The sequence below is a fragment of the Terrapene carolina genome, unplaced genomic scaffold (assembly GCF_002925995.2).
Source record: "Terrapene carolina triunguis isolate 2854851 unplaced genomic scaffold, T_m_triunguis-2.0 Scaffold236, whole genome shotgun sequence".
Lineage (NCBI taxonomy): Eukaryota > Metazoa > Chordata > Testudines > Emydidae > Terrapene > Terrapene triunguis.
The window spans coordinates 16,498,668-16,510,811 of record NW_020664587.1 but is presented as its reverse complement, the minus strand read 5'-3'; the positions used below and the strand labels follow the sequence as shown (position 1 = coordinate 16,510,811).

At 45.8% G+C, this 12,144-nt stretch overlaps 1 protein-coding gene across 1 annotated transcript in view; it reads left to right on the top strand.

Moving 5' to 3' along the window:
* The window catches only part of MRPS15 (mitochondrial ribosomal protein S15), a 12,118-nt gene extending 834 nt beyond the window's left edge, over positions 1 to 11,284 (top strand). Inside the window, exons 2-8 of the mRNA XM_026657137.2 lie at positions 730 to 792; positions 1,325 to 1,400; positions 4,626 to 4,674; positions 6,115 to 6,199; positions 7,578 to 7,636; positions 9,349 to 9,540; positions 11,079 to 11,284. Of these exons, the coding sequence (XP_026512922.1) occupies positions 730 to 792; positions 1,325 to 1,400; positions 4,626 to 4,674; positions 6,115 to 6,199; positions 7,578 to 7,636; positions 9,349 to 9,540; positions 11,079 to 11,198 (644 nt within the window). The 3' untranslated portion in view covers positions 11,199 to 11,284. The remainder of the gene's footprint in view (positions 1 to 729; positions 793 to 1,324; positions 1,401 to 4,625; positions 4,675 to 6,114; positions 6,200 to 7,577; positions 7,637 to 9,348; positions 9,541 to 11,078) is intronic.
* The last annotated feature ends 860 nt before the right edge of the window (positions 11,285 to 12,144 follow it).

Genomic DNA, 12,144 nt, shown 5'->3' with positions numbered 1-12,144 from the left:
GGGGAAATGCTGGGTCAATGGCTTCTTAGTTGGCTGCCAGGGATGCTTGATGCCCAGGCCCTGTGGTGGTGCATGCGTCCAAGCACGCGCACAAGCACCAGTATTGGTGCCACAGGCTTGGTTACCAGCTACTTTAGCCAATTCCGGCCTCAACCTCCGAGATAAGCTTCTGTGCCGATAGACCATTGCTGCCGGTCTCCTATTTGCCCCCTCTCTGTCCCGCCATGGAGCTTGAGCTGCTCCAGACCTCATACAGACTACATTTTACCGGGGGGTTGGTGACACACGTGGCTAGGAAGTGACAGGTGCTGGTTAGTACAGCCAGAGTGTTACTGTGATCATCTGGGACAATTGCTTTAACAGCCTGGGGAGCTGCTGCACTGAGATGTAGTGAGTAGATGGTGAATTGCAGGTCCTGTAATGCTCAGTAATGGACAACGTCAGCAGGAGCCTGCTATTGGGAGTGCTCTCCTTCAGACTCCCTGCTTCTCTGGACATGCAGCATCCTTGGATTATGGTGCAATCGAACATCCGCTTGAAATATTTTCTCTAGTGCCTCTGACACAGACCTAGAGAGCTCACACAGAAGCCCAGGCAGAGGGTGCTCTAAAGGCAATCTCCCAATACAAACTTATTTACGTTCTATTGAGTATATTCTTACCAAATCTCAAAAGCATATAGAGAAAATGTATTTATGTGTCTAGTAAATCTTTGCTTTCTTCCATGAAGTTTATAGCCCGCTTGTTCAGACAGCCAGAGGTTATGCCAGGCCTGTCAAAAAGAGGAAGCAAGGTATGGTAGAGACTGGATTTTGAGCACATTTCACAATGTTTTATTCTTAATAACATTATCACCAATTTGCGGGGGGGGATTGCACCCTAAAAGTGTTATTAGACACTTGAATGGGGGGAGGGGTTTGATTCATTTAAATCATGCTTCAGAAATCCTAAAAACAATTTTCAGACAGCAAGCATGCTGGGTTGGTCAGAAACCTTCATTGGACTGTCATTTCTGGAATACACAGGGAATGCTCACTGAAGTCAACAGGAGCATTTGCATTGATCTCAATGGGTTTGGATCCGAACCTAAATCCAGAATACTGAAGCCAGGAAGTGGGGTCATATCAACTCCCATCACCTGTCGTATCCACCCTCAAGTTCAATTCAAAACTGCTGTCTTGGTTTGCCCTTCACAATTGAAAGATCCATCCCCTCTTTTCTCTTGAATTCTCTCCCTTTGATCCATTCCCCCTCCAAATTCTCTAGGGTGTGAGACAGCCCTGATTTGATATGCTGTTCCCCACATGTTGATCTTCTCTTTGTAGTGCTCCCCAGCCATCTGGATGACCTTCCTCCTACCATGCTGAAGAAAGATTATGCCAATGTCCCAATAATAGATAAGTATGTTCCAGAGGCAAGGGAAGGGGGAACGCTTAATCACTTCAGAGATTTAATTATTAAAGACATCTAACCACAGAAAGCGGTAGTTGTAATACTGCTAGCACTTACATAACAATGTACAGTCATTTATCTAGAGAGAACTGCAGAAGTTTTGAAAGAATAGGTCAAGAGTCTGAAATTTGTAGAAGTGACCACTGATTATAAGAACATAGGAACTTAAGAATAGCTATACTAGATCAGAGGGACTGTGGCCAGTCCAGAGGGAATGAACAGAACAGGGTGGTCCATCCCCTGTCGTCCAGTCCCAGCTTCTGGCAGTCAGATGTTTAGGGATACCCAGAGCACAGCCAAGATGGTCAGGGGCACAACTCTAATAGCTATTGATAGACCTTTCTCCATGAACTTATCTAGTTCTTATTTTAACCCAGTTATACTTTTGGCCTTCACAACATCCCATGGCAACAAGTTACACAGGTTAACTGTGTGTTGTGCAAAGTACTTCCTTGTGTTTGTTTAAACTTGCTGCCTACTAATTTCATTGAATGACCCCTAGTTCTTGTGTTATGTGAAGAGGTAAATAGCTCTTCCTTAATCACTTTCTCCACACCAGTCATGATTTTATAGATCTGTATCTTATCCCCCGTTAGTTGTCTCTTTTCAAAGCTGAACAGTCCCAGTCTTTTTAATTGTTCCTCATATGGAAGCTGTTCCATACCCCTAATCTTTTTTGTTGCCTCTCTCTGCACTTTTTCCACTTCTAATATATCTTTTCTGAGATGGGGTGACCAGAACTGCACACAGTTTTCAAGGTGTGGGTATACCATGGATTTAGATAGTGGCAGTATTATATTTTCTGTCTTATCTCTTTCCTAATGGTTCCTAGCATTCTGTTAGCTTTTTTGACTGTAACTGCACATTGAGTGCATGTTTTCAGAGAACTATCCAGGATGACTCCAAGATCTTTCTTGAGTGGTAACAGCTAATTTAGACCCCATCATTTTGTATATATAGTTGGTATTGTTTTCCACTGTGCATTACTTTGCAGTTATCAACATTTAATTTCATCTGTCATTTTGTTGCCCAGTCACTGAGTTCTGTGAGATCCCTTTGTAATTCTTGTATCATCTGCAAACTTTGCCACCTCACTGTTTACCTCTTTTTCCAGATCATTTATGAATATGTTGAACAACACTGGTCGTAGTACAGACCGCTGGGGGACACCACTATTTACCTCTCTCCATTCTGAAAACTGACCATTTATTCCTACCCTTTGTTTCCTGTCTTTTAACCAGTTACTGATCCATGAGAGGATCTTCCCTCTTATCCCATGACTGCTTAGTTTGGTTAAGACCCTTTGGAGAGGGACCTCATCGGAGACTTTCTGAAAGTCCAAGTACTGGACATTCACTGTATCCCCCTGGTCCACATGTTTACTGACACCCTTAAAGAATTCTTATAGATTGGTGAGGCATTTTCCCTTTACAAAAGCTGCGTTGACTCTTCCCCAACATATTGTGTTAGTCTACATGTCTGATCTTTCTGCCTTTTACTCTAGTTTCAACCAGTTTGCCTGGTTCTGAAGTTAGGCTTACTAGCATTACATTAGCTATCCTCCAGTCATCTGGTACAGAGGCTGATTTAAGTGATAGGTTACATACCACAGTTAGTAGTTCTGCAATTTCATATGTGAGAACACTTGGGTGAATATCATCTGGTCCTGATGACTTACTACTGTTTAATTTATCAATTTGTTCCAAAACCTCCTCTATTGACACCTCAGTCTTGGACAGTTCCTCAGATTTGTCACCTAAAAAGCATGCCTCAGGTATGGGAATCTCCCTCACATCCTCTGCAGTGAAGAGCAATACAAAGAATTTATTTAGCTTCTCTGCAATGGCTTTGTCTGTCTTGAGTGCACCTCAAGGTCCAGTGGCTCCACTGGATGTTTGGCAGGCTTCCTGCTTCTAGTGTACTTAAAAATGTTTTGCTATTTTTGTCTTTTGCTAGTTGCTCTTCAAATTCTTTTTTGGCCTGCCTAATTATACTGCTGCACTTGACTTGCCAGAGTTCATTCCTTTCTGTTTTCCGCGGTAGGATTTGACTTCCAGTTTTTAAAGGAGGTCTTTGTCTCTAACTGCCTCTTTTACGCTGTTGTTTAACTATCAGGGCATTTTTGTTGGTCGTCTTAGTGTTTATTTTTTATCTGGGGTACACGTTTAGTTTGATCCTCTAGCATGGTGTTTTTAAATAGTTTCCATGCAGCTTGCACGCCTTTCACTCTTGTAGTCACAAGAAAAGTTCCTTTTAATTTCCACTTATCTAGCTTCTCCGTTTTGTGGAGTTCTCCTTTTTGAAGTTAAATGCTGCTGTGGTGGGTTTCTTTGGTATTTCCCCCCCTACATGGATGTTCATTCAATTACATTATGGTCACTGTTACTGATTGGTTCAGCTACATTCACCTCTTGGACCAGATCCTGTGCTGCACTTAGGACTCAATCAAGAATTGCCCGTCCCCTTGTGGGTTCCAGGACTAGCTGCTCCAAGCAGTCATAAATGATGTCTAGAAATTTTCTCTCTGCATCCTGTCCTAAGGGATACCTTACTTTCTGGGTGCCCAACTTGAGATGCCTTGGGGTCTGATTTTCAGAAATGCTGGGCACCCAGAGGAGGAACCTGTGGATTCCTAATATTTCTAGAAATCAGGCCTTGAGGTGTCTCAAAATTAATGGTCACTTCTGAAATTTGGGCCCAACTGCATGTGTGTGGCTGGACTCTCTTGCCCACGTGGAATCGCACTGACTCTGGGGGGATGCTGCACAGATATAGTTTGAAGGATCATGGCCTTAATAGGAATCATTTTGTCTTTGAATGGTCTTGGAAAGCTAATCTTCAGCATTCAGATTGCACATCATGTAGGTTTTGGAAGTATCAGTACTTCATAGTGAATTGAAACGTTTCAGCCCTAGTATCCAATTAAAACAAAAAGCTACATACTACCTCTACTCTTAGCAGTGATTTCTTTCAATGAATGCAAGAAATGGTTTGATTTCCTTATTACTTTTTATTGGTAGAAAGCCTAACCTACTCTATTTTAAAGCTCTTTGAAACACTTACAGAAATGCTAATCTGTTCTGAAAATCTAAATCAACTTTCAGAGTTAAAAACAAAATAAATACATTGCATGTTCTGCTTTGTTTTATCAATCGATCTCTGATCTCCCTGCAGGGTTGATGATGTAGTGAAAAGGCTATTGTCTCTGGAAATGGCCAGCCAGGTTAGTGTCTTTCTGCTTGTGTAAATGCTGGAACTTTGGGTGACAATGTCTCTGTAAGATCTGTCTATATGCTCAAAATTATTTCATAATTTACTTCTTCTGGTTTGTTAGTTTTGCCAAGTGACTTCAAACCTGGTGGTTAATAACTCACCCTGATCTGTTGGTAATTAACTCAAAACACACCTGAAATTCACCAAAAAATTCTCTCATTTGTACTAGTAAAATACATGTATGTGCTATTATTTTTTACATATATTAAAAGAAGTGAGAAAATGGTAGAAGAATTACAGAAAGAACCATAGGGCTGTTGAGTGCCAGCAAATGATATCGGCTTATTCTAGAAAACGATAGAGTCAAAATTCATTTAAAACGTGGTTTCATTACGATTTTTCAACTGCCCCAAAATGCAGGCACATCAAAGACAAGAGAAGGCCCTCATCCCATGGAGCTGCTTAGTATCTATGTTCAGAAATGTACAACCAGAATAGGACACATGCAGATAACATGGAGTTCTCCAACTGCACTGAGAGAGACCGGGCCCAGTTCCTGGTCCTTCATCATGCGGGCAGGAGCTGGGAGCACTTTGGTGTGTTCATGGTCAATCCTGCAAACTGTTAAATGTCTAAGTGCTGCTCAAATATTAATACCAGGGAAGCGTTTAGTACAGGGGTTCTCAAACTGGGGGTCGGGACCCCTCATGGGGTCATGAGCTGTCAGTCTCCACCCCAAACCCCGCTTTGCCTCCAGCATTTATAATGGCGTTAAATATATACAAAAGTGTTTTTAGTGTATAAGGGGGGTCGCACTCAGAGGCTTGCTATGTGAAAGGGGTCACCAGTTCAAAAGTCTGAGAACTCCTGGTTTAGTATTACTACCCTTGTGAGGTGGCAAAATACATTGGTACAGTGATACCAATCTTTACCGACTTTTACCAATAAAAATCTAATCCTTTCAAGCCTAGGCTGGTGTTGCTTAATAGCAAATCTCTTCGGCTAGTTCGAGAGAAGCTGCCAAGGTTCTGAAGGGGAGACGTGCATTCCAGCAGGGCTGGATGAATCTCTGAGCATGTCAGCTAAAGGGCACAAAGGCGTTTGAGTATGAGCAGGCACCTTTCTTTCCACATCTGTGTGTGTCTTAAGAAAGGGGGTTCCTTGACTTCAGGCCTAAAAATAGTCTTTCTAGTGCTTACAGCTGAGAACTTCCTGAGTTCTTCTTTGCTGTACTCTGACACTCAGTGGCTGCCTTTCCCTACACTCTCTTTGCTGGCTGAAGAAGCTCATGCATTGAGCAAAGCCATTCATAAAATACTTGGCTTTTCCCCACACTTCCTCTGGGCGTGTTGGGTTGGTGTCAGTGCTTTGAGGCAGTGGGGTGTCTTGCATCTAGAATAATCCCCAAATAACAAAGCTGAGGGCCTTGGTTTCTGTCTGTTGCCCACAGAGGGAGAAAGTGAAGATAAAGACGCAGCAGTTGATAGAGAAGGTCCGGAGGACTCCCAGTGACACCGGTTCCTTCGAGGTACAAAGTAAGTCCAAGAGCCAGAGGGAAATCCTCAATGGAGAGCATCTCTTTGCTTTAATCCAGCTGTTTCCCCTATCATTTTACCAAGGCTCCTGTGAGAACTACAAGAGCCACCTTTGTGGGAACACTGGGAAGATGTTTCACCTGCAGTAGGGCACTGGGGGACCCTCAGGGTCTGGGAGTGTGACAGATGTAACATGCTTATCCACTGGCAAAGGGAGCGGTTTGAATTTTTCTAATGAGTGCCTGTGGCTGCTGCATAGAGAGACATTCCTGTAGCTCTCTGCTTCAGAGACCTGGGATGGAGGATTCCTCTGCAACTGTTGATGTTGCTGCAATACTTTTCCAGTCATATGCTTCTTCTGGTTTTTCCTCCACTGTTTCTGCAACTGTGATGTCCCATGCCCATCAGAATGAAGCAATGCTCTGGGGAGGGCGTGCATGACAGGAATTGTGGCTTTTGAAAGGTCACTGTTGCGTTTAGAAATAAAACTCCTTTCTGTACACATACCAATTGTTTAATGAAACCCCAAAGGATGGGTGCAGAGGCAGGGGTCAGGCTGCTGCATGACCATTCATTTGACAGGGTGTAACCTAAATCCCTCCAAACACACGACCCTGTGTTAAAGCTCCACACTGAATCTGGCACCCATTGTCCCCCCTTTCCCCATCTGGAAAAAAGAGATTTGCCTCGCCAAGCTTAGTCAAAGTGCTAGAAAGTTCACAGTATCCTTCTCCTTCCTTCCAATGCTTTCCATTACAAATGTCTGCTAGGAGCCTTTCCAGTTACAATGCGGAAGTGCCGCACACCCCAAAGGCAATGTGTGGGTTAACCAATTCCAAGCATCCACGTCACACAAACCACTGCAGCTGGCAGTTTCAGCACAAAGGCTGAATTGGCAAAGGAAACTGAACTTCTCACCTCTAGAGGCAATCCCTACAGGCCAAGTCTGATGTATATTGGTAGGGGGCAGTGGGTACGCGACCGATTTAAATATAGCCATGTATTGTTAAACCGACTGGGCTTCTTCCTATTCCTCTGAGATTGACACCAAGTGGAGTAGAGTGAATATAAAGCCGTCAGCAGTTAAGCAGGGCAGCAGGCATTTCAGCTGTAAAGGCAGGCTCTCAATTGTTAAAATAATCTTAATACATAATACACAATTTCAAAATAATTTTAAACTGATGTTTAGGTTTTGGGTGTTTAATTTTGAAGGTTTGTTTTGCTTTTTTTTTTTTTTAGAAATTCTGTACAAATGCCCAAAGTTCTTTGCAAATCTGATACCCAAAATGTATCCACTGTAGTGTGTCAGAAGCCTGAGAAAACATCAGTGTCCGAGAACGCATTGCTGCTTTTATGCAATCTCTTGTTTCTTTTATAGCTGCTATTTTAACTGCCAAGATTCAAACTCACCAGGAGCACCTGCGGATGCACCCCAAGGTAATTCTCATTAGATATGTAATCTACAAATTTGAGACCAGCCAGAGGGTCTTGTACTTTGGTTCAGACTTAGAGGATTTGAATTGTGAGGAAGATCCTAATTCAGTTTTTAAAATGTCTGTATCTCCTCCCTTCTAAAGCAGTGAGGTCACTGGTAGCGTTTGAAGCTGGAGGATACTGTAGGCAATAGTTCATTGCTTTGAGTTTTGGTGCACTTGACTGGAGAATCTATGGATCACAGTTACATTTTCAAAGATTGAAACTTGTCCAAATATGTTCCTGGAGCAGGAAGCCACTGACTAGATGCATTTGAATCAACAGCTAAACTAAATCATGCTGCTAGTGCAGATAGGCTTTTCCTGTGTTTGTTATTTAACATTTTATATTTATGTATGTCAACTAGAAACCCATTTCCTTCTGGCTATAAAACATTTTTCCCAGATGGGATTTATCTCAATGCCACAGTGGCTTAAAAAGTCCAAACTTGGATCATCAGCAAAAATGAGTTTGTGGACAAGACACCCTTAGGTTCTTGCTGAAATTGTACCAGCTTGGAAATGTATCAACAAACATCCCCCAAAATGTGCTTCAATTTCTCACATTAAAATTGTTCCCCGTTTATCTTTAAGTTTATGGAATGAAAGTCTTTAAGGTCTGGTCTGCACTACAGAGTTAGGTTGATGCAAGGCAGCTTACATCGACCTAACCATGGAAGTGTCTACACTTTAATTTGCTCCCACCAACGTAACTGCTCCATACACTGACTTCATCTCCATGAGTGTTGTAGAGTCAAGGTCGACGCAGTTGGGTCAATGCGGTGTCAGTGTAGACACTGCATTGCTTATGTCAACTGTTAAAGGCTTTCAGGAGCCGTCCCACAATGCCCCACACTGACAATACAATCAATACAAGCACTCCTGGTGAGGGCGCGCACTACTGACACCAGGAGCAAAGTGTAGACACACACAAGCGATGTAACTACTGCAGTGGCTGTATGCCAGCATAAGTTAGGTTGACTTAATTTTGTAGTGTAGACATGGCCTGAGAAGGTAAGGGCTGTTATCCTGGACTGGGGTCCAGCTAGTCCAATATCCAGCCTGTAGCAGCAGTTGTACCTTACGTTTCAGCGGAAAACAGAAACACTTGACGTGTCCTTGGCTGAGAGTGTGCAAGAGTTGTGCATATAGTGTGGGGAGGGGATTGCTTCTGACCCTTGCAGGAAGTTCTTCTGCCCTGAAGCCAGAGATTCCCCCTAATAACATGGTTGAATTATCCAACCTCCTTTGCAAAGGACGAAGCAATGGACCCTGCCGGGTCAAACTGGTTCCAAATGCTTCTGTAGGATTTGTGGAACAATCCATGTAAATGGAAGCAGAGGTTTTAGCCAGCGAGACTTCCCCTGCAGTCTTTGGCACCTGGCCATTGCAGTTTATGCTAGTGCTGAGGAAGGTGTAATTGAGCAGTAAAAGGGAATACACACATTGAAACTAACCTTCTAGCAGAAAAATTGTAAATCGAATGCAAAATGCCATTTGACTTTTCAAATTTTCGTATAAAAATCTGAGGTGCCAGTTATATCATTTAAAGAAAACGGTTCTTAAAATATTACTCTTAACCTGACTGGGTCCCCATCCGCAATAACCCGGGCTGCTGAGAACATCGGGAAGGAATTGCAGTCTGACTGCAACTCCTGAATATTAAATCCTCTACAGGACAAAAGTAACCGGCGTCGCATGCTGATGGCCATAGATCACCGGAAGAAACTGCTCAAGTACCTGCGTCGCACCCGCTATGAGACTTTTGAGCAGACGTGCAAGCAGCTGGGCATCCAGTACACGTTACCGCCCCCCTATTGCAGGAGAATGACCCGGCGATGGGCCGCTAAGAAGGCTTTCTGCCTCAAGGTATGAAGTGGGACTCGCAAGCACAGCTCCGCATAGTGTCCAGGGGAGCAGGCTGGGGACAGCTAGAGCAGATTTTCCTGCTAAGGGGCACAGTGGTTTGGATCGCTGTGCTGAGGTGTGGGAGGAGGGGAGGTGGTGGCTCTCTCCTGGGTTTAGTGTTGGAAGTTCGAGGGTCACTCTGGGATATGATTTGAGTTTGGACAGCTCAGACCTTTCACTAATTTTCATTCATTTTCCAAACAGCTCCATAGAAGGTGAGTTAGGAGCTGGATGTGCTGGAGCAGGGGCGGGCAAACTTTTTGGCCTGAGGGCTGCATTGGGTTTCCGAAATTGTATGGAGGGCTGTGCCTCCCCAAACAGCCAGGCGTGGCCCAGCCCCCACCCCCTATCCGACCTCCCCTGTCCCCTGACTGCCCCCGGAACCCCTGCCCGCATTCCATCCCTCTGACCGCCCCAACCCCTATCCACTCCCCCCGAACTCCCCTGCCCTCTATCCACCCTGCTCCCTTACCATGCTGCCTGGAGCACCAGTGGCTGGCGGCGCTACAGCCGCGCTGCCCGGCTGGACCCAGCCACGCAGCACAGAGCACTGGGTCAGGCCGGGCTCTGCAGCTGCGCTGTCCCAGGAGCTCACAGCCCTGGCGCCCAGAGCATTGTGCCGGCAGCGCAGTGAGCCGAGGCTGCATGGAGGGGGGCAGGAGCTCGGGGCCGGGCAGGAGGGTCCCGCAGGCCGGATGTGGCCCACAGGCCGTAGCTTGCCCACCTCTGTGCTGGAGTCACTGAGTGAGCTACAAGTGCAGCCTGCTTTTTAACTATCTGAAAGCTTCAAGGTTTGTTGCTGAATTGCTGTGAATGACGGGTTCAGAGGAACAGCCGTGTCAGTCTGTATCCGCAAAAAGAACAGGAGTCCTTGTGGCACCTTAGAGACTAACACATTTATTTGAGCATAAGCTTTCGTGGGCTACAGCCCACCTCTTCGGATGCATAGAATGGAACAAATATTGAGGCGATAGATATACACATACACAGAGCATGAACAGGTGGGAGTTGTGAATGAGAGATTCTGCTTTCCGTTGCAAACTTGGAACCAATCCATTTCTTCAGGGTCCCACTAGGAGAATGAATATATAGAAGTGAAAGTACAAACTTCTGTTAGGTCCTGGGAACGGATGTGGGCCTCAGCTGTGGGTCAGAGTCTAACTTGTCATCTACACTCATGTAACTGAGCACAGAAGTAAAAAACTGTATTTAAAAAAAATAAAAAAATCCCTGAAAAGGAATACAGTACTTCGGCCCAGCAAAAGAATAGCTGTGTGGAAATGAATATATCAACTGGAATTCTTGTACTTGGAGTCCCAGAAGGTGCGAGCATGTCAGGTGCAGTTGCTTTTATTGAGACATGTAGTGTCCCTTCTAAACCTTGATGCTCTAGGATTTAACGGATCTTCCCTAAGTTCTTGCATGACCCTGACCTGATGTTAGAACTGTTTTCAACAGGGGTGCACAGTCTTCTTTCTTCCCTTGCCCCCGAACTGCAGGTTTTCAAGGAGGTACAGAAACTGAAAGCACCCGAGAGGCTAAAGCAGAGACAAGAATGGCAAGCAAAAGCAAGGGCCGCAAAGGAGCAGACGCTGCAAGATGAAGGGACCCCGGTATAGCCGCACCCTGAGCAGATCTCGCATGCTGTGCCTGCATGTGAAAAATAATTTGTCCCTCCAAAATACAATAAATGATTTTAAAGCTATTATTTCCCATTTCTTGGTGTGGGAGGAGGGTGTGTGTAGTGTGTCCTCTGTATCCGGTGTGAGTGATCAAAAAATCAGACTGTTCAACAGAAATACCCAGTGGATGTAATGAGCAGTTTGAGGCACTTTAGCTGCTACAGTCAAGTGTGCGTTCTTGAGCCTTGTCCTCACTGATTGTGCTAAGAAAACTTTAATTTTAGGGATCCCACTCCATCGTAGGTTGGCAAGTGATCGTGTCTTCTATGTGAAGCTCCCTCCCTTTAGACAGGTGTCTAGCTCAGGGGAGGGCAAACTATGGCCCGCGGGCCGGATCCGGCCCCTCAGGGCTTTCAGTCCGGCCCCGCGGGATTGCCAGCCCCGTGGTGCAGTGGGGCTAAGGCAGACTCCCTGCCTACCCTGGCCCCGTGCCGATCCCGGAAGCGGCCAGCACCATGTCCCTGCGGCCCCTGGGCGAGGCAGAAGGCTCCGTGCACTGCCCTTGCCAGCAGGCACCAGCCCCCCACAGCTCCCATTGGCCGGGAACGGGGAACTGCAGCCAATGGGAGCTTCGGGGGTGGTACCCACAGGCGAGGGCAGCGCATGGCAGAGCCACCTGACCCACCCCACCCCCAGGAGCCACTGCCAGACATGCTGGCCACTTCTGGGAGCGGTGCGGGGCCAGGACAGGTAGGGAGCCTGCCTTAGCCCCGCTGCCACCCCGGAGCTGCTCGAGGTAAGTGGCACCGGGCCAGAGCCCGCACCCCAAACCCCTCCTGTACCCTGCACCCCAACTCCCTGCCCTGAGCTCCTTGAACCCCCTGCCACACCCCTCCTGCACTGCAACCCCCTGCCCTGAGCCCCCTCCCGCACTCTGCATCCC